The sequence below is a fragment of the Mesoplodon densirostris genome, chromosome 13, assembly GCF_025265405.1.
Source record: "Mesoplodon densirostris isolate mMesDen1 chromosome 13, mMesDen1 primary haplotype, whole genome shotgun sequence".
In the NCBI taxonomy this organism is placed as follows: Eukaryota; Metazoa; Chordata; class Mammalia; order Artiodactyla; family Ziphiidae; genus Mesoplodon; species Mesoplodon densirostris.
The window spans coordinates 29,111,400-29,138,702 of record NC_082673.1 but is presented as its reverse complement, the minus strand read 5'-3'; the positions used below and the strand labels follow the sequence as shown (position 1 = coordinate 29,138,702).

General features: G+C 39.1%; 1 protein-coding gene across 3 annotated transcripts in view; it reads right to left on the bottom strand.

Annotated features, from left to right (window-relative positions):
* The window catches only part of WWP1 (WW domain containing E3 ubiquitin protein ligase 1), a 127,080-nt gene that overhangs the window by 37,250 nt on the left and 62,527 nt on the right, over positions 1-27,303 (bottom strand). For all 3 annotated transcript variants that reach the window (XM_060116045.1, XM_060116044.1, XM_060116043.1), the window contains 3 exons: positions 13,662-13,998; positions 6,670-6,765; positions 5,145-5,319 (listed from right to left, as the gene is read on the bottom strand). In XM_060116045.1, coding sequence (XP_059972028.1) covers positions 5,145-5,319; positions 6,670-6,765; positions 13,662-13,998 — 608 coding nt within the window. The remainder of the gene's footprint in view (positions 1-5,144; positions 5,320-6,669; positions 6,766-13,661; positions 13,999-27,303) is intronic.

Sequence of the window (27,303 nt, the reverse complement as noted above, 5' to 3'; positions counted from 1 at the left end):
GATAGATCATATCTTGGGTCACAAATCAAGCCTTGGTAAATTTAAAAAAATTGAAATCGTATCAAGTATCTTTTCAGACCACAATGCTATGAGACTAGATATCAATTACAGGAAAAGATCTGTAAAAAATACAAACACATGGAGGCTAAACAATACACTACTTAATAACGAAGTGATCACTGAAGAAATAAAAAAATACCTAGAAACAAATGACAATGGAGACACGAAGACCCAAAACCTATGGGATGCAGCAAAAGCAGTTCTAAGAGGGAAGTTTATAGCAATACAATCCCACCTTAAGAAACAGGAAACATCTCGAATAAACAACCTAACCTTGCACCTAAAGCAATTAGAGAAAGAAGAACAAAAAAAAGCAAAGTTAGCAGAAGGAAAGAAATCATAAAGATCAGATCAGAATTAAATGAAAAAGAAATGAAGGAAATGATATCAAAGATTAACAAAACTAAAAGCTGGTTCTTTGAGAAGATAAACAAAATTGATAAACCATTAGCCAGATTCATCAAGAAAAAAAGGGAGAAGACTCAAATCAATAGAATTAGAGGGCCTCCCTGGTGGCGCAGTGGTTAAGAGTCCGCCTGCCGATGCAGGGGATACGGGTTCGTGCCCCGGTCTGGGAGGATCCCATATGCCGCGGAGCGGCTGGGACCGTGAGCCATGGACGCTGGGCCTGCGCATCCGGAGCCTGTGCTCCGCAATGGGAGAGGCCACAACAGTGAGAGGCCCACATACCGCAAAAAAAAAAATAGAATTAGAAATGAAAAAGGAGAAGTAACAACTGACACTGCAGAAATACAAAGGATCATGAGAGATTACTACAAGCAACTCTATGCCAATAAAATGGCCAACCTGGAAGAAATGGACAAATTCTTAGAATTGCACAACCTGCCAAGACTGAACCAGGAAGAAATAGAAAATATGAACAGACCAATCACAAGCACTGAAATTGAAACTGTGATAAAAAATCTTCCAACAAACAAAAGCCCAGGACCAGATGGCTTCACAGGTGAATTCTATCAAGCATTTAGAGAAGAGCTAACACCTATCCTTCTCAAACTCTTCCAAAATATAGCAGAGGGAGGAACACTCCCAAAGTCATTCTACTAGGCCACCATCAGCCTGATACCAAAACCAGACAAAGATGTCACAAAGAAAGAAAACTGCAGGCCAATATCACTGATGAAGAGAGATGCAAAAATCCTCAACAAAATACTAGCAGAATCCAACAGCACATAAAAAGGATCATACACCATGATCAAGTGGGCTTTATTCCAGGAATGCAAGGATTCTTCAATATATGCAAATCAATCAACGTGATACACCATATTAACAAACTGAAGGAGAAAAAGCATATGATCATCTCAATAGATGCAGAGAAAGCTTTCGACACAGTTCAACGCCCATTTATGATAAAAACCCTGCAGAAAGTAGGCACAGAGGGAATTTTCCTCAACATAATAAAGGTGATATATGACAAACCCACAGCCAACATCATCCTCAATGGTGAAAAACTGAAAGCATTTCCACTAAGATCAGGAACAAGACAAGGTTGCCCACTCTCGTCACTATTATTCAACATAGTTTTGGAACATTTAGCCACAGCAATCAGAGAAGAAAAAGAAATAAAAGGAATCCAAATCGGAAAAGAAGAAGTAAAGCTGTCACTGTTCGCAGATGACATGATACTCGACATAGAGAATCCTAAAGATGCTATCAGAAAACTACTAGAGCTAATCAATGAATTTGGTAAAGTAGCAGAATACAAAATTAATGCACAGAAATCTCTGGCATTCCTATATACTAATGATGAGAAATCTGAAAGTGAAATTAAGAAAACACTCCCATTTACCACTGCAACAAAAAGAATAAAATATCTAGGAATAAACCTACCTAAGGAGACAAAAGATCTGTATGCAGAAAATTATAAGACACTGATGAAAGAAATTAAAGATGATACAAATAGATGGAGAGATATACCATGTTCTTGGATTGGAAGAATCAACATTGTGAAAATGACTCTACTACCCAAAGCAATCTACAGATTCAATGCAATCCCTATCAAACTACCACTGGCATTTTTCACAGAACTAGAACAAAAAATTTCACAATTTGTATGGAAACACAAAAGACCCCGAATAGCCAAAGCAACCTTGAGAACGAAAAATGGAGCTGGAGGAATCAGGCTCCCTGACTTCAGACTATACTACAAAGCTACAGTAATCAAGACAGTATGGTACTGGCACTAAAACAGAAATACGGATCAATGGAACAGGATAGAAAGCCCAGAGATAAACCCACACACATATGGTCACCTTATAAAGGTGATAAAGGAGGCAAGAATATACAGTGGAGAAAAGACAGCCTCTTCAATAAGTGGTGCTGGGAAAACTGGACAGGTTCACGTAAAAGTATGAGATTAGAACACTCCCTAACACCATACACAAAAATAACCTCAAAATGGATTACACACCTAAATGTAAGGCCAGAAACTATCAAACTTTTAGAGGAAAACATAGGCAGAACACTCTATGACATAAATCACAGCAAGATCCTTTTTTACCCACCTCGTAGAGTAATGGAAATAAAACAAAAATAAACAAATGGGACCTAATGAAACTGCAAAGCTTTTGCACAGCAAAGGAAACCATAAAGAAGACCAAAAGACAACCCTCAATATGGGAGAAAATATTTGAAGCAACTGACAAAGGATTAATCTCCAAAATTTACAAGCAGCTCATGCAGCTCAATAACCAAAAAACAGACAACCCATACCAAAAATGGGCAGAAGATCTAAACAGACATTTCTCCAAAGAAGATATACAGATTGCCAACAAACACATGAAAGAATGCTCAACATCATTAATCATTAGAGAAATGTAAATCAAAACTACAATGAGATATCATCTCACACTGGTCAGAATGGCCATCATCAAAAAATCTAGAAACAATAAATGCTGGAGAGGGTGTGCAGAAAAGGGAACACTCTTGCACTGCTGGTGGGAATGTAAATTGATACAGCCACTATGGACAACAGTATGGAGGTTCTTTAAAAAACTACAAATAGAACTACCATACAACCCAGCAATCCCACTACTGGGCATATACCCTGAGAAAACCATAATTCAAAAAGAGTCATGTAACAAAATGTTCATTGCAGATCTATTTACAATAGCCAGGACATGGAAGCAACCTAAGTGTCCATCAACAGATAAATGGATAAAGAAGATGTGGCACATATATACAATGGAATATTACTCGGCCATAAAAAGAAATGAAATTGAGTTACTTGTAGTGAGGTGGATAGACCTAGAGTCTGTCATACAGAGTGAAGTAAGTCAGAAGGAGAAAAACAAATACCGTATGCTAACACATATATATGGAATCTAAGAAAAGAAAAAAAATGTCATGAAGAACCTAGGGGTAAGACAGGAATAAAGACACAGACCTACTAGAGCATGGACTTGAGGATATGGGGAGGGGGAAGGGTAAGCTGGGACAAAGTGAGAGAGTGGCATGGACATATATACACTACCAAACGTAAAACAGATAGCTAGTGGGAAGCAGCCGCATAGCACATGGAGATCAGCTAGGTGGTTTGTAACCACCTAGAGGGGTGGGATAGGGAGGGTGGGGGGGAGGGAGACGCAAGTGGGAAGAGATATGGGAACATATGTATATGTATAACTGATTCACTTTGGTATAAAGCAGAAACTAACACACCATTGTAAAGCAATTAAACTTCAATAAAGATGTTAAAAAAAACCACAAAAAAACAAATGCCTATTAATAAATAGTATTAAACACTAGAATTATCTTTATACAAGTAAACTTTTACCTTAGTATTAATATCTTTTATATATTCATACATACATTAATGCATACACATTATTACAACCCAGAAATACATTCAAAAGAAAATATAAACATTTTACCATCAATTTTTAAAGTGTCAAATAAAAAAATCATTACCTGAAAAATCATTTCTTAATGATAAAGTGTATGTACCTTGATAAATATTTTATAAACTTGTAATAGATACTGTTAATTATACTCAATATTATTTAGATAATAAACCTCAATCTGTCTAAAGATGTTATGTGTAGAACACAGTTCTGATACACAACTTGCCTAATTCTGCCCTGTTTCCCTAAGGTTTTCATACATACAACAAAGTCCAACCAAAACACACACACACAGTATATAATTTGTTTAGTATATACAGCTAAAGATGGAACCTGACCACAGACTTCTGTGTAAGTTGCTAAAGAACCAGCAATTTACAGCACAAGATGTTGTGCAAGCTGATTTGGCCCACTCTCTCTCTGCTGGCTACAGACAACCAGGAGAGTGGATCAATCTACAATTGAGAACTTATTATTTAACCTCCAAAGAAAGTGGAGTTGAATGAGCCATCCTGAGGTAGGATTCTGAAGAGTTAAGTTTTCTTTTTGTATCTTTCCTAATTCCTTTCTGTATTTTGGGGTTTCAAGTTGCCTCAAAACATTATCTAGAGATGCCCAGTACTTAAAATTTATACTTTCTACTTCTTGCGATCAAACCTATTTAATAGAAGTCCCCTCTACCCTCCATTCTTGTGGATGTTTTCTTATGGCAATAAATAGATCACCAATTGGTCAAAGTTTCAGACAGCATTAGATTTTTTTTGGACAAAACTACCTCCAATCCCAAGAATATATATTTGTTGGGCCAAAACAGATGAAAGCATTTCTGAGAATCTGGGATGGGAATCAGAATAGCTGGAATATGGCAAGACTGGCCTTAAGTAAAATCAGGAGGTAACTGGTTTTGTTTAAAGCAAACCAAATGATTATAACTAAAAGTAGAAGACTAGGAACTGGTAAAGACAAGTTATTTTATTAAGAAATTGCATTTATGAAACTACCACTTAATAAGGACAAAAACCTGATTGTATAGTTATGATAGTAAACTAGAATTTTAAAAAAAAATCTTAAAAGTGCTTATGTATATCAGAAATGCTAAATTATTTACTAAAGATCAACTAAAAAATACCTTGTAATCTATAACATTTAAGAAAAATCACCAAGATAGAAAAGGGAAAAGCCTGGAGGAAAAGCTGTATTAACATCTTATAATTTCCTAATTACCGAGTAGAGGTATCGTTGGTTGAACTGTTGCATAGCTCCCTGCAGTTGGTTACGCTGAGACTGCCACTGTTCAAAATTCCGCACAGATTCCATGGTAGGCCGCTGCCAGGTTGTTGTCCTGGTGTTATGATCCACATAATAAACTCTTCCCCGATCATCCACTCTTCTTTCCCAACTACCAAAAATAAAATAAGCAATAGTAAAAATGAAAATAAACAATAATCTCTTACTATAAGAAACTGGAAAGTAGTTAGGTAATACTTCACTTAAATAATTTAAAAATCAAGTCCAAGAGCTAAGTTTAAAAGAACGTAAATACTGATACTCCTCAGAAAAATTATGAACATGTAACTTGCTATCTATTTTAGCTAAACTACCTTCCCATTCTTCCCTATATGATTTCTAAGAGCTGTCTAAAAAAGAGGCCACAGACTGAACAGTAACAGTATGACTATCCTTTCTCCCTCTTTTTTTGATAAACATTTACTGAGTGTTTACTGTATACCTAGCAATCTGCCTCTATCATGCCTGCCCATGTAAAGGGTTTTAACTCAACTTATATAGGTTTTTAACCTACCTTTCACAGTTACACTGCTGCTGAACTAAAGTGCAGATCGAGCCATGCCGTTCCACCTATCACCGTTCCCTGGCATGGCATAAAAATGAACCCATTCACCATTTCAGCCTTACCTCCCTTAAGGTCTTTCAAGGGACCCATATGAGAGCCAAATCAATTACTTGCTGGCCCCAAATGTGTCATATGTTTCATTCTGTCATGCCTTTGTTTTAACATCCCCTCAGAACAGAATGCCCTTCTCTATCAGCCAGAATTCTCCCCATCCTCCAGAGTTTAGTTCACCTGAAGCCAATCTGTGTCATTAATTTATATGATTTCAGTATCCTTTCAGCAACCAATCTCACAAAAATAACATAGATCTTGTCCTGAATTTTCTGGACTTTGAATATGCTTTATATTGATGGACCCTGAGTTGCATCTGGAAGGACAGTTTGTGAATGACCTTGAATGACCACTTAAGAGCATAAACTTTATTTAGTATGTAATAGAAATGCTTTTAAATTTAAAACCCTCTATAATTTTAGTCATAATGTAATATAATTTTACTTGCAGCAATCTTTTAGATAGTATTTTGAATGACACTAATACTTATTACGTAAGTGTCATTCAATAGCATAGTTTAGATCCCTATGTATGGAGAACCATACATATAAACTATCCTAAATATGACTTTCATTCCTTAAAAAATAACAAGGACTGAAATTGGACCAAAATTCTACAACTACTCTCAGTAAACTCATGCCAATGTTTGACAATCTCTTGGAAGCCCTTAGGACTAACTGTAAAAGAGACACAATGTAACAAATCTCATCTACTGAACATTTATTATTCACAAAAGCAAATCAAGGAAACATAACATGTAGAATGAATCATTTTATATTGTATTAAATAAACTTTTAAAATCACATGTATAAAACACAACTGAAGATGCATAAGATGCTACATTACCCTGGAGGTAAAGGTTGTGGCCTCTCCCATGTGGTCGTTCGAGTGTTATGATCCACATAATAGGTTCTACCATGAGGATCTTTTCTCTGTTCCCACCTTCAATGAAAAAGCAAAAATAAAAGATAACAAACTAAGACAATCTGAAAAATGGTTCCTTCTTATAATCCAAAAAATTACAGATAAGTTTTACTTTAAAAGGTCACATATATACATAAAATAAAGTTGTTTCTTTTCTCAATTATTGTGCTTTTTTTAAAGAAGATATCTTTAAAAAAATTTATTTATTTATGTATGTATGTATTTATTTATTTAGTTGCACTGGGTCTTAGTTGCGGCAGGTGGGCTCCTCAGTTGTGGCTCGAGGGCTCCTTAGTTGAGGCTCACCGGCTCCTTAGTTGTGGCATGCGAACTCTTAGTTGAGACATGCATGTGGGATCTAGTTCCCTGACCAGGGATGGAACTCCGGCCCCCTGCACTGGGAGTGTGGAGTCTTAACCACTTCACCACCAGTGAAGTCCCTATTGTGCCTTTTAAGTTCTTAATTATTCACCTTTCATCAACAGCACTGGCAACTCAGTAAGTACAGTTAGCAGAGGAAGACAGAATAATACGTAAAGTTTTTAAAAGTTACTAATTTACAGAATTCCAAATCATCAGAAAACAGAAATTCAATTAAGAGCAGAGGAACTTTCAGCCTAATATCATGCCCCGAACACAAAATGTCAATGAAGTAATATCCATTTTTACAATTTAGAAAATACACATCTAAAAGATTTTAGCAGAAATCTCCTTAAAGTATGTGGTGACACAGCTCCATGAAAATTCTTTCTTCTATCTGCATATAGTGTCCTCTTTTTGTGCACATCTATCCCTCTCTTGTCTTTGGTAAGCCTCTGAGTTTATGGACATCCAATTTTATCTTTTTCTGTTCTATCTCAAAGACACTCAACCTCTTATTTTCCCCACCCTCATTTTCTCCTTCCCCGTTTCTTCCTTTCCAGTCTCTCCTTAAAATGGTATAGAAGAAAAATTTTAAACATAAAAAATAAAAACCTGGTATTTCTGAGTTTAATATTCTTGCTTTCACCTGAAAGTAGAATAAATGGAAAATATTTTCCTTTCTCTTAAACACAAGGATCCAATTTAATTTGACTTCTTTTTGATTAGAGAGGCCTTTAATTTTTAAATTATTTTCCTACACAATGACCGTATTAAAGTTATTCCCTAACAAGGTGTACACATACATACATATTTTAAATGGCATGCAAAAAATAATCATTTGTTTAAGCTGCATCTGACAAACATTAGCCACAACAAACTTAAATAGTAACCATGAACAATAAAGATGCCCAAGTTCACAACCGATTCAGGATAATATAGATTATTAAAATTATCTATTATGAAACAGTGGTATAAAATCCTACACTGGAACATTCATGCTACCCTGTAACTACAAAAATTTAGATATTCCTCATAAGTATTTTACTAAAAATAATAACCTGAAATTTCAGATTTACTTCATATGTTTTTATATAATAATAAATGTTCATGGGAAGGCAGGATTTAAATATGGAATTTCATTTTAAAAACATTTCTGGAATACCTAGGACACATACCAGTGGGTTACTGATTTGTAGGAAAGCTTAACAGCTAAAACCAAATACTTACAAAATATATCAAGTTTTAAGAGCTTCCTGATAATGGTACTTTTGCTATTTTTAGGTATTAATTCCTATAATCAGTTCTTGAATTTGTACTGCTATTCTATATCAAAATTTCGTGGTTTCCAAACTTTCTTTACAAATATTCTTTACTACTTTTAATTTAGCTTTTTTATCAAAATTATATATACTTTCACATACTATTTAATATATATCTCACAGTTATATAATTATGTAACCTCCACACAGTTTAAACAATCAGATAGTCTATGAGGCTCATTACAAAAAAACAATAGTGCCTACTGTCTCCTAATCTCATTTTCTACTCCCCAAAGGCAACATTTTCAACTGTTTTAGCCAACTCTTTTAGTATTTACCTCTTTTTTCTTATTAACAAGCTTACTCTAATTTAATTTCAAGCATAATTTATTGATTTCTCACTATGAAAGATGAAGCTGTAAGTCTCTTTCCTCCACAGATGTATGCATATACACTGTAACCTGGACCCTCCTTCCAACTGTTCCAAATACACACATATACTGTGTCCTTCCCTTATAATTATTATGACTGTGTAAACCCTCCTGACAGCTGAGCTGTGAACACACCATGATTTCTTTGTCTCCTTTCCTCCCATTTCCTTGTTTTCTTCATACTTATTAATTTAACTACAAATACTTTTCTAGTTGCATAAATCTCCTCTCAAAATATTCAAGCTCTGGGCTTCCCTGGTGGCGCAGTGGTTGAGAGTCCACCTGCCGACGCAGGGGACGCGGGTTCGTGCCCCGGTCCGGGAAGATCCCACATGCTGTGGAGCGGCTGGGCCTGTGAGCCATGGCCGCTGAGCCTGCGCGTCCGGAGCCTGTGCTCCGCAATGGGAGAGGCCACAACAGTGAGAGGCCCGCGTACCGCAAAAAACAAAACAAAACAAAACAAAAAAAAATCTCCTGTCATGCCCCACCCTGTTTTCCTGGGGTAGGGCATCCCAGGCTGTGGACATGCCGTGCACCCAGTTGCCCTCTGCTGACAACGTTCTTGGGACAAAGAACTCCTGGCCCAAAGGGGAGGAGCCTGGTCAGTTTCACCACCTGACCCAGTGACTCTAGGATCCCAGTGTGCTTTTCTCTCCTGCCCTGGCAGCCGAATCACGGGAAGGCAACTTGCTAAGTTTTTACTCCCAGAGTGAGAGTCTACCTTTGGGGGCATGACGGTTGCCAAGAATGAGTCCCCAGTGTGTGAGTGGTGACCAGAGCAGGCCTTGGGCAGCAATGAGGAAGGAAGGTGCTGGCAGGGGAAAAAGGCGGTACCGGGATAAAGGGGCGTGGTCTCAGGCTTGATGTGGGAGACTCACAGTGACAGCAAACTAGAGCTGTACCCGGGGGTACTATAAAAGTGATGAGCTGGAACTGCCCAGAGACTAGATTATCCCTGCAGTGGAAATTCATGAGTACCCCTCAAATAGTTGCAAATTACCACGTTGATTGATGAGACTTCTCAATAGAATTATTTAATTTCATGGGGATAAGTGCTAACTTATAACCGCTACACCTCATCTTCAACCACAATACTCTCCCTTCTTAGTATTCAGATGTAGCCTCCCTTTCTCATAAATTTCCAAAACCTACTGCTGAAGAAAGACCTTGTTAAAATAATAATAATAATAAATGTGAAAGACTTTTATTAAACATATTACAATAACAATGATAGAACTTAGTTGCTGAGTGGATAACTACTGGTTTCAAACTTGGATAATGGAGTGGGTGGTAAGACTTGCCTTCTCATAAACCACGACCAACAGCTGCCCCCCTCTCCTGTACGGCTTGCCAATCTCTCTCCTGGCTCCTGCCCATCAGCAACTGACCACCCTTTAGGTCACTGCCATTTTATAAAACAAAAAACTACTCCTCAATACTGTACCTTTTCTTGCTCGCTTCTACCAAACACTCCTCTCTCCCTGTGTGTTCACAGGGAAAAAGTTTTATGCATTAGTTCTCACTCTTTCAAAGAGTTTTCTATCACACTTCCATCCCTTCCATTCACTCCATCACACAGCAGTCGGAACACAGCTCAATTATTATTTCCCAGAAATTATTCTGTCAGAGATCAACAATAAATAATCTCTTTGTTGTTAAATTCAGTGGGTGCCTTTCAGTTATCTTACTTGAATTTTCAGTAGCTTTTGACCTTGTTAACCATTTCCTCCAAAGCATTTACAAGCCAGGGCCTTTGCCCAATTGCTCACTCACTCAAAATCATTTAATCAAGCACTAATTCACTTATAAATATTTATTGAGTACCTGCTACATGGCAGGCATAGTTTTAGGCATGAGGAATACAGAAATGGACAAAATAAAAGCCCCCTTTTCAGTCTAGTGGAGAGAAAACTGACAGAAACACACAAATGTATGTCTCATGGTGATTTAAGTGTTATAAAGAAAAGTAATACAAATAACATGCTGATTAAAAGAACCCTACTCAAAAGAGTACAATACTGATTCTATTTATGTTAAGTTCTACAACAGGGAAAACTAATCTATAAGCTATTGTGGAAAAAAGCTTTTAAGGAGGAACAGTGGCTGCCTCCCTCAAAGTAGGGACAGGGATTGACTGAAAGCTTGAGAGAACTTTCTGAGGTGATGATAATACTCTAATCTTAATAAAGGTGTGACAAATGAGCATTTGTCAAAACTCATCAAAATGGCACATTTAAGACTCATGCATTTCCTTCTATGTAAACTTTACCAAAAAATCTTAAAGCAAATATTGAATTCTAGTTAACGATATGTAAGCCGAAGTTTTGAAGGGCAAAATGTCCTGGTATCTGCAACTCAGTTATCGGGAAATTATATTTAAACATTAGACAAATGGAGAGATGAAGAGATGTGTGATAAAGCAAGCGGAGTAAAATGTCAACTACAGAACCTAGTGGTAGATAGATATATGGGTGTTCACTGTAAAATTCTTTAAATTTTTCTGCGTGTTTGTAAACTTTCATAACAGAAGGTTGGGAAAAAATGAGGCAGGGGACGTGGACAGAGGGACCTGATTTGGACAGAGGGAATCGGGAAAGGCCCCTGGAGCAAGGTAACATTTGAGCAGAGACACGCAGATATCTGAGGAATAACACTCCGCACGACAGTCAGAGCACAAGCGAAGAAAGGGCTCTAGGTAAGACCGTGCTTGGCATAACACTCACTCGGGCTGGAATACGCTTCCTTCAGAACACTCGTGATTCTAGCACCTACGACTGTACTGTGTAGTTAGCCAGGTAAGTTACCCAAGAGCGGACACACGGGAACTAAGAAGATTGTTGAGGAAAGAGGGAAGATGACGTGGATTGGAAACTGCTGGCTCAGATGGTCACACAAGCCAAGTGCTGCACAAGCCAGAGGGGTCACCCTTGCCTCCAGCCTCCGACTCTACCTCCCACAGCTAATCTCCACATCCATGGTAACGTCGCCCCAGGAGACTAGCATCTACCATAGCGCAGGCTGTTTTTACTTCTCACCTGGATTAGTAGCATCTCAACCTTCTAGGTAACAGCTAACAGAGTAAGAATACACTTTACATAAATGCCTCTGTTCACCCTAGACTGCTATTTACCTACAGATTTTACACACACAAGCACACATCAGAAAAACAAACTTTCCCAAAACAATGTTTACCTAACACACTTCAGTTTTCCATTCTAGTCCATGTTGACTTACTTTATTATGTTTTCAAATGCTGGTCACCATCTATTAATAGGCTGCAACTTGCAATATGAAAATCACTCATCTAGATCCCTACAAAATTCTCCTAATGCAAAGATCACATACGGTGGCTACAGGCATGCTGAAGCATGTACTTGGCCGCACAGAATTAAGTTTATGTACTCACCACTTTAAACAGTAATGTGCCCACCTCTCTCATTTACGAAGCAGCCTAGCTGCTCTTCTAGCTTGTTCCTTAACTCCTAATCTGTCTATAACACTCCTAGAATAATTTTACTAAAATGCAAATATGACTGTGGCACTCCCCTGCTTAAAATTCTTTAATGTTTATTCATGGTTTTCAGGAAAAAACTCCTAAACTTTTAGCAGGTATACAAAATTCTTCAGAGGACTGTTTATTCTTCAGTGCTACATAGCTTGCTTCCTCCAGTGCTCAACTCCAGCTGTAACAAAATACCATTTCCTGAGTTCAGTTTACTCGTTTATGGATGTCAGAAATCCGAATGTGCAGTTAGCTCCACTGAGAATGAAACCTTTCCCCACCTGTGCCTCCATTATTGCTGTGCTAACTCCTACGCCTCTTTCAGAAATCCACTCAAGGGTCGTCTCTTCCAAAAAGTATTCTTTATCTCAGTATAGCAGGTTACTCCCCACTAACTTCCCTCTATATATGTTCCCTCCCACAGCACCCTAAACTTACGCCTCTAGCTTAGCTTTTATTGAACTGTATAGACAATGACTATTTATTTATCTTACCCCCCATCAGATCATGAGGTTCTTGACAGTAAGAAGAGCTTCTTCTATATCGGTGTCATAATGGCAGACACATGAGACTAAGATAAATGACTAAGTTGCCAAAGATAGAAGACAAAGGGACAATGAGAGATTTTTGAGAGGAAAGGGAAGATACTGTATGGCCAAAAATGCTTGGAGGAAGCAGTGGAGCTTTCCAGCAAGTAGATAAAAATAAGCTCAGAGAAAGGTCTAGTCTGGATATATAGATTTAATAGTTAAAATGATGGGAGAGTATAAGATTCAACAGAGGCAGGACAAGACCAAAGGCTGAAACCACGATTAGGCAACAGACAAAATCAGATGAGCCAGTAAAGAGCACTGAGAAAAAACAGTTCAGAAAGTAAGAAAGGGTGGCTTCCCTGGTGGCGCAGTGGTTGAGAGTCTGCCTGCGGATGCAGGGGACGCGGGTTCGTGCCCCGGTCCGGGAAGATCCCACATGCCGCAGAGCGGCTGGGCCCGTGAGCCATGGCCACTGAGCCTGCGCGTCCGGAACCTGTGCTCCTCAACGGGAGAGGCCACAACAGTGAGAGGCCCGCGTACCGCAAAAAAAAAAAAAAAAAAAAAAAAAAAAAAAAGAAAGTAAGAAAGGGTATGGACACAGTGACTGTGATGAGAAAATGATGGCAATGAGGTAGAGACCTCTAGAGGTGCAGTTTCCACAGCTAGAGAGTAGAAATTCTAACTGCTGTAAGCTGTGCAGGACAGCACTGTATACACCGTACTTTTATCACAGCATTCTCAAACTGTATTGTATGTATGTTTAAAAACCCGAGCCACTAAACAAGCTTCTTGGAGGCAGAGACAATCAATCATTAATTTAACATACCCCGATGGCAGAGTTTCTGTGTTGGCATTTCCAGACTGCTGCCGGACAGGTTCCACACAGGCATCTGGCTGTCTTAATTTGGCTGCTTCAAAGGCAGAGCTACTTCCAGAACTGGAGGTAGAAGGATCTAATGTACTTCTAGCTTCAGACCCAAATGCTGCACTGTTAGAAAGAATACATTCATTGTTTTCTGAGGAGGTCAGTATTTCTTGAACTGGAGGATCTTCGACAGTAGTACTAGTGCAATTCGAAGACAAGGCGGTTTCTCCAGATACTATTGCAGTACCCGTGGTGGAAGCATTATCAGTTGGTGCAGATGAGGATGATTCTCCATTAACTGAAAGGGGAAAATTAGTAAGATGATCTATCAAGGAATGACAAAGCAACCAGTTAACTCATCAATTATATTTATTCAGAGCCTAATTTATACTGAGCAACGTATCAGGTACTGACAGAAATAAGACAGATGATACTTTTTGTCGTTCACATTGTAGAGATGAACGTTTAAATGATAAAACTTAAGACTATATATATATATATATATATATATATATATATATACCAATAACCCTAACTTAGAGAAAGAGAAACCAACATGAACAAACGTTTTTCCTCCAAAGAATCAATTCTGAATATCTGCATGGGTTATATAAAAACCTTAAAATGACCCCGTTCAAGCTCCCTTTCCTATGCAAATGCAGCTAATATCGAAAGAACTCTTGCCAAATATAAAGTGGCATTAATTCTTAAGAAAGTACTACAGGGGACTACAAAAAGATCCAGGAACTCGTTCTACACTTGCTAAAGAAATAACCCAGCACTGGGATCCAGTGATATCATTTTCTTTATTTTCATTTTAAATGTGATTCATCCATTTCAACTATGTGTCACTATAAAAGTGAGTCAAATTAAAACTGGAAAGAGAATAGATTATTGAACAAAACCTATTAGAAAATCACACATCAAAGTTTTAATTGAAACAGAAAAGGGAGACATAATTAAGAGTAATGGAACGTTCAGGTTGATTTTTAAAGAAAGAGATTTAAATAGTGGGAAGGAGAGAAACGAGTACTATTAAAGGAATCAAACAGTAAGCACAAAAAACAACAGAACCAATGAAGTTCTGTACCAACTATAGGGGTGAGTAGCTCTGGGAGAAAAAAAATCAATAACAAAATATAAAAAATAAAATGTTTATATAGTGCTACTGGTACTCAACACTGTTACATAACATGAAGAAAAGAAAAGAAAAGAGAATGTGCAGAGAGACTAAATTCTGGGTCTCTTACATGATGTTCAGAATTGATATATGATGGTCAAAGTGAATTTTCTCATTTCATTTTCACTCTTCAACAATGCAGAAATTAATTTCCAAAAAAAGAAAAGATTAGCAATAGTATTTTCAAAGCAAAATAATACTAAATGGGAAAAGAGGAATATTTGACAAAAGACAATCCAGTCCAATAAGAAAGAATCATAAACCTTTAGGCATACTAAAACATAGCACATGCTACACAAACTGTTAAAAAACAGAGGAAGAAAAGAAAATTAATTATTAAATAGCACCTTTCAGTTGTTCAAGGCAAAAACCTCTCCCCTACAACAATTCAACTGCAAGTGCTCTCAGCTCTCCTCTCCGTCTACACCACTACCCCTGTCCACCGTTCCTTGTTTACTCTACTGCAATAGCATCCTAATTGGTCTGCCTGCTTCCTCTCCGGTACAACTCCAATCCATTCTCCAAATAGCAGCCAAAATAATCTTATAAAAGCACACAACAGATGTTTTCACACCCTAATTAAACATACCCATTACAACCAGAATAAATTCCAAACTCTTTACCACAGCTCATGACAAAAGACTCTACACAGTCTACTCCACAGGTACACCTGACTTCTCAAAATGGTCTCCTTTCTGTTCCTTGAATAGAACAAACTCCCTCCCATTCAGGGATGTGCACTTGCTGTTCCCACCGTCTCAGAATAGCTCTGACTGGCTGCTTCTTATCACACAGAGTCCAGACTCAACCACTCCTTAGGAAAGGCAGTGCTGGGGTATCTTACTTAATGCTGCACCTGCCCCACCGTCCCTCCAGGCTACATATTAGACTGTTTTCTCACGTTCTGAAATATTTTATTTGTTTTTATTTCTTTTTCATTGAGTTCAGAATGCAAACAATGTCAGACTTGTTCACTTTTGTATTTTCAACAGTTACAACATGCCTGGCATACTAAAACAATAAATCTTAAATAAAGACAAATCACAGAGGAAGAAGTGAACATACCTCTGTCAAAACTAGGCAGATAAAAAGAGCATTAGTAGAAAATATTAAGTATATGAAGGATTTAATAACACAGTCAATACACCTGTTCTAAATTACAGAGTTAGAGAGGTAGTTTTGAGTTTCCATTATATATATATTCCATCCAAACAATCTAAGAATTCTTAGAAAAAAATGACATGTAAGGGACCAAAGGAAAATCCCAATTCTATAATCAGAAGGTGACATTCTAACTATAATTCAATAAAACTAGAAACAAAACAAAATACAACTTGTTGAAATGTTTACTAAAAGTCTGGCAGAGTCTGTTAAACATTTTTTTAAGGATTATCTTATTTAACAGAACAATGCTATGAGGCAGATACCAGTATTATTCCCATTTTACTGGTGAGAAAATTGATGCTTATATGTCCATAAAAATGACAGTTCTTCCCCACCCACAATCAATTTTGCTTAGAAGATTAAAGACTAATTATTAAGTTAAAGAAATAAATAATAATGAAATCACAAACTTTAGGGAAACTAAGGGCCATGAAAATATTTGTATCAAATATTTGACATGGCAAAAGAAGTATCCAAGGATATAAGAACAAATAGCAATAAATGAGCTTAGCATTCAATTCCAGAGCTAGGGGAAAATGGTAGAAGGAAAGGAATTAAAAGAACAATATAATAGATCAGAATTTCCTAACTTACCTGATTAGAATCAGTTGGGATCTTATAGAAAATATAGGTCTCAGTTTCCATTCTAGAATTATTGAGTCTCTAGGGGAAATCTCTAGGGAAGGGTCTGGGAATCTGTATTTTTAACAAATGCTTCAGATGAATTCTTACCGGAAAAGTTGGAGAAACCATGAAATAAACGTTTCCAAATTTTATAAAGAAAAATATAGTTTGGAATACCATGTACAACTTCATATCAACAAGTCTAAACTATATTAACTAAACTCATTCAAGAGAAAGAAAAATTGAAAAGATCAGAGTAGAAATGGAAAAGGTGACGAAAGACCTAACACTATCCTTCCAAAAGGCACCAGGCTCAGTTAGTTTTTTGAAGTCTTCAATGAACAGATTACCCCCGTGTTGTCTGAAGTGTGATAGTACATTGGTGGAGAAAAAGAAAAAAGGAGTTCCTTAATTTATTCTGCAAGGGTAATATAACCCTACAACTGAAACTGAATAAATTAAAAGATGGCTCAATATCAGGAAATTATGTTAGGAAAATGACTATGTTAACAGGTTAAAAGACAAAAGCCACATGATTATTTTCAATACAAACCAAAAAGCATTCAATAAAATCTTGATAAAACTACTGATGAGAGGAATCAAGGAAAATTCATAAATAATCTAGATTATCCACCAGAAACCTAGAGTAAGCATGATATATTAATGGTAAAACATTAGAAGAACTTCTATCAAGATCAGGAACAAAACAAGGAAGATCACAATCAAGTCAGTACTGCTGGTTATATATGACAATGCATTAGGACAAGACAGAAGTGAAAAATAACAGATGTAAAATGGTAAATTCATCTAGAAAGATAAGATTATTTATTTAAAACACAAGAGAATCAACTGAAAAACCATTAAAACCAATCATTAATTTGACTAAAACATATCAGCACCATGATCAGATAGATACAAGTTCAATGTCAAGATTATACTCAAGACCTATCTGAAGAAAACTAAAACACGTTACTAAGAGATATTTTAAAACAAAGAATGAATGGAGAGAGACATAAAATATCTCTGGATGAGAAGATTCAGTGTTGCTTAAAAGTAAAAAAAGTAATAATAATAAACTCTCCTCAAAATGCGAAAACTAGTAAGGATGCAGAGCAAGAATTCTCATTCATTGGTGGTGGAAATGCAAAAGGGTACAGCCATTTTGGAAGACCATTTGGCAGTTTCTCACAAAAATAACCATACTCTTTATCATACAATCCTGTAGTCACAGTCTTCAACCCAGCTGAGTTGAAAACTTATGTCCACACCAAAACCTGCAGAAGAATCTTTATATCAGCTTTATTCATAATTGCCAAAAACTGTAAACAACCAAGATGCTTTAATAGGTGAACGGATATACAAACCACGATACATCCATACAATGGAATATTATTCAGCAACAAACAGAATTGAGATATCACGCCACAAAAATACATGAAGGAGCCTTAAATGCATATTTCTAAGTCAAAGAAGCCAGTGTGAAATGGCTACATACTGTACGATTCCAACTATATAACATTCTGAAAAAGGCCAAACTATAGAGACAGTAAAAGATCAGTGGTTGCTAGGAACGTGGGGAAGGAGATGAATGGGTGGAGCACAGGGATTTTTAGAATAAAACAATTCTGTATGATACTGTGATGGTGGGTACATGGCAATATGCATTTCTCAAATCTCACTGAACCCATGCAACACCAAGAGCGAACCTTGACATAAAGTATGGACTTTCACTAATAACAATGCATTTATACTGGCTCATTAATTGTAACAAACATACCACAGTAATGCAAGATGTTAATAATAATTTCTTCTGAGTGGGGTATTGGAAGCATGTATTTGATTAGGGAGATTACTATTCATATATATCAGTGGTTCTCAACTGGGGACATATTTGTCCCCCACCCACCGAAGATATTTAGCAATGTCTGAAGATGTGTTTGGTTGTCACAACTAGGGGAAAGGGAGGATGTTATTGGCATTTAGTGGGTAGAGGCCAGGCATGCTGCTACAATCCTATTAGCACAGGGATAGCCACCCACATCAAAAAATTATCTGGCCCAAAATGTCAATAATGCTGAAGTTGAGAAACCCTCACTGATGTGTATGTACCCAGCTACCAGGCAGCGTCCAGGCTATAGTAGTTGCAAAATAAACACCTGTTAACAAATGATATAAGGATGATTGAATAGACAAACTAACAGTAAAGACAAATGAGAAAGGGAAGGAAGGCTGGGAGGGAACGATCACAGGTTCCTTGCTCATGGAAGAATAGGAAAATTTTATGTAAGCAAATAATTAAAATCTTATGTGACAGGAATGACAGCAGAAGCTTATGCAAAGCACTTCCTTCTCTACAGATATAAGATCACACCCACTGACTTGGCTTCTTAATGAGTGTATCTCAAGCCTGACTTTCTGCCATTATGACTTTTGGGTTAGGAGACAAATCTCCATCACTTCAGGTTTAATCCTTGAGAAGTAAGTTTCCCATGGACTTTATGATATGCACATCTCATAGCACCATGCATTTGTCCTCACTCTAACAGTTCAGCCAAATAAAGCAGGAAAAGGCAGAAATTCTGGAGTATCTCAGTATTATGTTTACTCCTTTGTAAAAGTATGACATGAAAAACTGCTTGTATATATACCCTAAATTTCTGTGAAAGTCAATTCACACTTGAAAGTGGCTACAGCTTTAAAGGAGGTAGAGGACAAGGGAGGCTTTGGTGATGGTGCAGTTCTGTATCTTGCTTGCAGTGCTAGCTACATGAAGCTACACGTGATAAAAACTATAAACACACACACTCTCTCTCTCTCTCTCTGCAGGTATAACTGGTGAAATGTGGATTGTGTCAATGCCAATTTCCTGATTTTCATATTGTACTATAGTTACACAAGATGTTAACATTCGGGGAGGCCAGTGAAGGGAACATGGGACCTCCCTGTACATTTCTTGGCAACTTTCTGTGAATCTGTATTTCAAAATAAAAACACTAAAAGCAAAAGTCTAATAAGCTTTGAAATCAGTCCTGCCTGAAACTTACCATACTGAGCTCTACTTTATTAATACAACAGTAATTATACATTAGAAAAAGTCATTTCCACTAGAAGCTAGGGGCAGGGAGAAAAAGTAAAGAAGAAAATAATATTTTCTTAAATACCACTGTCCTAGGACTATGGTAGATGTTTTAAATTTATTTCATTTAACCTTCAAAACAATCCTATAGGGTATTATTGAGTATTAGTCTCTTTTTATAAATGGAGAACCTACATTTTGAGGATGTTAAATTTGTCCAAGGTCACATGGCTAAAGCATTAAGTGGCAGAGCTGGGACTGGAACCCAGTCCTGTTAGAGGCCAAATCTAATCTCTTCAGTCATGACTGCCTCCCATTTGAGCTTAGAATAACTACCAATATGTACCAACTAAGCTGATCAAATGGGTCCTCTTAAGACTCAAAAGAACAGATTGGTGGTGAGGGGAAAATGCCTTCCCCTCCAAAAGTCCTCATGTACAGTACTGTCTTTGGTGAAAAGAAATCATTTGTATTCAGCTCCAGGCTCACAATCCCTTATCTGAAACTCTTGGGACCAAGTGACTTCCAGAATTCATAACTTCAGAATTCAGAAAGATAGTATGGCACATATATTGTCTATTAGACTAATACCAACTCAGATTGGGGCCTACACACTAATTAAACACAGTATGACTTCTGTAGCAAAACAAAAGGATACTCATACTAAGCACAAAAAATTATAAAAACCCTCAAGTCAGTCCCAGTCATTTTGCCATCAAATGAGTTTACCAAAAAAACTTTTGGTTTTAAAAATTTTAGGATTGGCCCCCGGAGGAAGATGGCGGAAGAGTAAGACGCGGAGATCACCTTCCTCCCCACAGATACATCAGAAATTCATCTACACGTGGAACAACTCCTACAGAACACCTACTGAACGCCGACAGAAGACCTCAGACCCCCTAAAAGGCAAGAAACTCCCCACACACCTGGGTAGGGCAAAAGAAAAAAAGAATAAACAGAGACAATAGGATAGGGACGGGACCTGCACCAGTGGGAGGGAGCCGTGAAGGAGGGAAGGTTTCTACACACTGCAAGCCCCTTCGCGGGCGGAGACTGCAGGTGGCGGAGGGGGAAAGCTTCGGAGTAGCGGAGGAGAGCACAGCAACAGGGGTGTGGAGGGCAAAGCGGAGAGATTCCGGCACAGAGGATCGGTGCCCTCAGGCACACACCAGCCCGAGAGGCTTGTCTGCTCTGCCGCCGTGGCGGGCGGGGCTGGGAGCTGAGGCTTGGGTATCGGCTTTCAGTCGGAGCGCAGGGAGAGGACTGGGGCTGGCGGCAGGAAGAGAGCCTGAAGGGGTTAGTGCACCACGGCTAGCCCGGAGGGAGTCCGGGGAAAGGGTCTGGAGTTGCTGAAGAGGCAAGAGTCTTTTTTCACTTTCACTTTCGTTTCCTGGTGTGCGAGGAGAGGGCATTAAAAGGGCTGCTTAGGGAAGCGCCGGAGACAGGCGCGAGCCGCGGGTAAGGCGTGGACCTCGGAGACGGGCGTGGGCCGCCGCCGCCCGCCGCCGCTGCGGCCCGCCGCCGCCCACCGTCCGCCGCCGCCCGCCGCCGCCGCCGCCGCCGCCGCCGCCGCCGCCGCCGCCGCCCGCCGCCGCCGCGGCCCGCCGCCGCCGCCGCCCCCGCGGCCCGCCACCGCCGCCGCCTGCCGCCGCCCGCCGCCGCCGCCGCCGCCGCCGCCGCCGCGGCCCGCTGCCGCCGCCGCCCCCGCGGCCCGCCACCGCCGCCGCCTGCCGCCGCCTGCCGCCGCCCGCCGCCGCCGCAGCCGCGGGGCCTGTGTGCGAGCGCGGGTCACTGTCCGCCCCGCCTTCCGGGGGACCTGTGCACCCCGCCACTGCCGGGGTCCCGAGACCCGGGGACGGCTTTCCCGGGAAAGCGCACGGAGCGCCACGGGCTGCTGCAACGTCACGCCGGCCTCTGCCGCCGCAGGCCTGCCCCACACTGCGCGCCCCTCCCTCCCCTCTGCCTGAGTGAGCCAGAGCCCCCGAATCAGCGGCTCCTTTAAACCCGTCCTGTCTGAGCGAAGAACGGACGCCCTCCGGCGACCTACGCACAGAGGCGGGGCCAGGTCCAAGGCTGAGACCCGGGAGCTGTGAGAGCAGAGTCAGGGAAATCTCTCTGTGCAGCCTCGGAGGCAGCGGATTAAAGCTCCACAGTCCATTTGATGTGCCCTGCGTCTGTGGAGTGCATGAATGGACAGCGAATCATCCCAAATTGAGGAAGTGGACTTTGAGGACAAGATTTAAGACTTTCCCCCCTTTTCCTCTTTTTACAACGAATTATTCCAAAGTAAGGAGGTGGACTTAGAGAGCAAGATTTCAGACTTCTTGCCCTTTTCCTCTTTTTACAACGAATTATCCCAAATTGAGGAGGTGGACTTGGAGAGCAAGATTTTTGATTTTTCCCCCTGCTCTCTTTTTGTGAATGTGTATATGTAATCTTCTGTGTAAGATTCTCTCTGTATAGCTTTGCTTCCACCATATGTCCCAGGGTTCTATCGGTCCGTTTTTTTTTCTTTTTTTTTTTCAATAATTACTTTCTAATTTTAATAACGCTACTATATTCCATATTTTATTCTATTTTACTTTACCTGCTCTTTCTTTTTTTCCTACCTTCCCTTCCTCCCTCCCTCCCTCCGCTCTTCCTTTCCTTCTTTCTTTTTCTTTCCTCCCTCCCTCCCACCCTTCTTCTTTCCACTTTCTTTTTCTTTCCTTCCTCCCTCCCTCCCTCCTGTCTTTCTTTCTTTCCTTCCTCCCTCCCTCCCTCCCTTCTTCCATTCACTCTTCCTTTTGCTTTCATTGCTCCCTCCCTCCCTCCTTTCTTTCCTTCTTTCTTTCCATCCTTCCTCACTCGCTCCCTCCTTTCTTTCTTTCTTCCTTCCTTCCTTCCTTTCTTCCCTTCTTCCTTTCTTTCCCTCTCTCTTTCTTTCTTCTACTAATTCTTTCTTTCTGCTTTTTCTCCCTGTTATTCTGAGCTGGGTGGATGAAAGGCTCTTGGTGCTGCAGCCAGGAGCCAGTGCTGTGCCTCTGAAGTGGGAGAGCCAACTTCAGGACACGGGTCCACAAGAGACCTCCCAGCTCCACATAATATCAAGCAGCGAAAATCTCCCAGAGATCTCCATCCCAACACCAGCACCCAGCTTCAGTCAACGACCAGCAAGCTACAGTGCTGGTCACCCTATGCCAAGCAACTAGCAAGGCAGGAACACAACCCCACCCATTAGCAGAGAAGCTACCTAAAAACATAATAAGGCCATAGGCACCCCAAAACACACCACCAGACGTGGACCTGTCCACCAGAAAGACAAGATCGAGCCTCAAACACCAGAACACAGGCATTAGTCCCCCCCACCAGGAAGCCTATACAACCTACTGAAACAACCTTAGCCACTGGGGTCAGACACGAAAAACAACGGGAACTACGAATCTGCAGCCTGCAAAAAGGAGACCCCAAACACAGTAACATAAGCAAAATGAGAAGACAGAAAAACACACAGCAGGTGAAGGAGCAAGATAAAAACCTACCAGACCTAACAAATGAAGAGGTAATAGGCAGTCTACCTGAAAAAGAATTCAGAATAATGATGGTAAAGATGATCCAAAATCTTGGAAATAGAATAGACAAAATGCAAGAAACAGTTAACAAGGACCTAGAAGAACTAAAGATGAATCAAGCATCGATTAAAAACACAATACATGAAATAAAAAATACTCTAGATGGGATCAATAGCAGAATAACTGAGGCAGAAGAACGGATAAGTGAGGTGGAAGATAAAATAGTGGAAATAACTGATGCAGAGCAAAATAAAGAAAAAAGAATGAAAAGAACAGAGGACAGTCTCAGAGACCTCTGGGACAACATTAAACGCACCAACATTCGAATTATAGGGGTTCCAGAAGAAGAAGAGAAAAAGAAAGGGACAGAGAAAATATTTAAAGAGATTATAGTTGAAAACTTCCCCAATATGGGAAAGGAAATAGTTAATCAAGTCCAGGAGGCACAGAGAGTCCCATACAGAATAAATCCAAGGAGAAATACACCAAGACACATATTAATCAAACTGTCAAAAATTAAACACAAAGAAATCATATTAAAAGCAGCAAGGGAAAAACAACAAATAACACACAAGGGAATCCCCATCAGGTTAACAGCTGATCTCTCAGCAGAAACTCTACAAGCCAGAAGGGAGTGGCAGGACATAATTAAAGTGATGAAGGAGAGAAACCTGCAGCCAAGATTACTCTACCCAGCAAGGATCTCATTCAGATTTGATGGAGAAATTAAAACCTTTACAGACAAGCAAAAGCTGAGAGAGTTCAGCACCACCAAACCAGCTTTACAACAAATGCTAAAGGAACTTCTCTAGGCAAGAAACACAACAGAAGGAATATACCTACAATAACGAACCCAAAGCAATTAAGGAAATGGGAATAGGAACATACATATCAATAATTACCTTAAATGTAAATGGACTAAATGCTCCCACCAAAAGACACAGAGTGGCTGAATGGATACAAAAACAAGACCCATATATATGCTGTCTACAAGAGACCCACTTCAGACCTAAAGACACATACAGATTGAAAGTAAGGGGATGGAAAAAGATATTCCATGCAAATGGAAATCAAAAGAAAGCTGGAGTAGCAATTCTTATATCAGACAAAATAGACTTTAAAATAAAGACTATTAGAAGAGACAAAGAAGGACACTACATAATGATCAAGGGATCGATCCAAGAAGAAGATATAACAATTGTAAATATTTATGCACCCAACATAGGAGCACCTCAATACATAAGGCAAATACTAACAGCCATAAAAGGGGAAATCGACAGTAACACAATCATAGTAGGGGACTTTAACACCCCACTTTCACCAATGGACAGATCGTCCAAAATGAAAATAAATAAGGAAACACAAGCTTTAAATGATACATTAAACAAGATGGACTTAGTTGATATTTATAGGACATTTCATCCAAAAGCAACAGAATACACATTTTTCTCAAGTGCTCATGGAACATTCTCCAGGATAGATCATATCTTGGGTCACAAATCAAGCCTTGGTAAATTTAAGAAAATTGAAATTGTATCAAGTATCTTTTCCGACCACAATGCTATGAGACTAGACATCAATTACAGGAAAAGATCTGTAAAAAATACAAACACATGGAGGCTAAACAATACACTACTCAATAACGAAGTGATCACTGAAGAAATCAGAGAGGAAATTAAAAAATACCTAGAAACAAATGACAATGGAGACACGACAACCCAAAACCTATGGGATGCAGCAAAAGCAGTTCTAAGGGGGAAGTTTATAGCAATACAATCCCACCTTAAGAAACAGGAAACATTTCGAGTAAACAACCTGACCCTGCACCTAAAGCAATTAGAGAAAGAAGAACAAAAAACCCCCAAAGCTAGCAGAAGGAAAGAAATCATAAAGATCAGATCAGAAATAAATGAAAAAGAAATGAAGGAAACGATAGCAAAGATCAACCAAACTAAAAGCTGGTTCTTTGAGAAGATAAACAAAATTGACAAACCATTAGCCAGACTCATCAAGAAAAGAAGGGAGAAGACTCAAATCAATAGAATTAGAAATGAAAAAGGAGAAGTAACAACTGACACTGCAGAAATACAAAAGATCATGAGAGATTACTACAAGCAACTCTATGCCAATAAAATGGACAACCTGGAAGAAATGGACACATTCTTAGAAAGGCACAACCTGCCAAGACTGACTCAGGAAGAAATAGAAAATATGAATAGACCAATCACAAGCACTGAAATTGAAACTGTGATTAAAAATCTTCCATCAAACAAAAGCCCAGGACCAGATGGCTTCACAGGCGAATTCTATCAAACATTTAGAGAAGAGCTAACACCCATCCTTCTCAAACTCTTCCAAACAATTTCAGAGGAAGGAACACTCCCAAACTCATTCTACGAGGCCACCATCACCTTGATACCAAAACCAGGCAAGGATGTCACAAAGAAAGAAAACTACAGGCCAATATCACTGATGAACATAGATGCAAAAATCCTCAACAAAATACTAGCAAACAGAATCCAACAGCACATTAAAAGGATCATACACCATGATCAAGTGGGGTTTATTCCAGGAATGCAAGGATTCTTCAATATACGCAAATCAATCAATGTGATACACCATATTAACAAGTTGAAGGAGAAAAACCATATGATCATCTCAATAGATGCAGAGAAAGCTTTCGACAAAATTCAACACCCATTTATGATAAAAACCCTGCAGAAAGTAGGCATAGAGGGATCTTTCCTCAACATAATAAAGGCCATATATGACAAACCCACAGCCAACATTGTCCTCAATGGTGAAAAACTGAAACCATTTCCACTAAGATCAGGAACAAGACAAGGTTGCCCACTCTCACCACTCTTATTCAACCTAGTTTTGGAAGTTTTAGCCACAGCAATCAGAGAAGAAAAGGAAATAAAAGGAATCCAAATCGGAAAAGAAGAAGTAAAGCTGTCATTGTTTGCAGATGACATGATACTATACATAGAGAATCCTAAAGATGCTACCGAAAAACTACTAGAGCTAATCAATGAATTTGGTAAAGTAGCAGGTTACAAAATTAATGTACAGAAATCTCTGGCATTCCTGTACACTAATGATGAAAAATCTGAAAATGAAATCAAGAAAACACTCCCATTTACCATCGCAACAAAAAGAATAAAATATCTAGGAATAAACCTACCTAAGGAGACAAAAGACCTGTATGCAGAAAATTATAAGACACTGATGAAAGAAATTAAAGATGATACAAACAGATGGAGAGATATACCATGCTCCTGGGTTGGAAGAGTCAATATTGTGAAAATGACTCTACTACCCAAAGCAATCTACAGATTCAATGCAATCCCTATCAAACTACCACTGGCATTTTTCACAGAACTAGAACAAAAAATTTCAAAATTTGTTTGGAAAAACAAAAGACCCCGAATAGCCAAAGCAATCTTGAGAACGAAAAAAGGAGCTGGAGGAATCAGGCTCCCTGACTTCAGACTATACTACAAAGCTACAGTAATTAAGACAGTGTGGTACTGGCATAAAAACAGAAAGATAGATCAGTGGATCAGGATAGAAAGCCCAGAGATAAACCCACGCACATATGGCCAACTTATCTTTGATAAAGGAGGCAGGAATGTACAGTGGAGAAAGGACAGCCTCTTCAATAAGTGGTGCTGGGAAAACTGGACAGGGACATGTAAAAGTATGAGATTAGATCATTCCCTAACACCATACACAAAAATAAGCTCAAAATGGATTAAAGACTTAAATGTAAGGCCAGAAACAATCAAACTCTTAGAGGAAAACATAGGTAGAACACTCTATGACATAAATCACAGCAAGATCCTTTTGGACCCACCTCCTAGAGAAATGGAAATAAAAACAAAGATAAACACATGGGACCTAATGAAACTTCAAAGCTTTTGCACAGCAAAGGAAACCATAAACAAGACCAAAAGACAACCCTCAGAATGGGAGAAAATATTTGCAAATGAAGCGACTGACAAA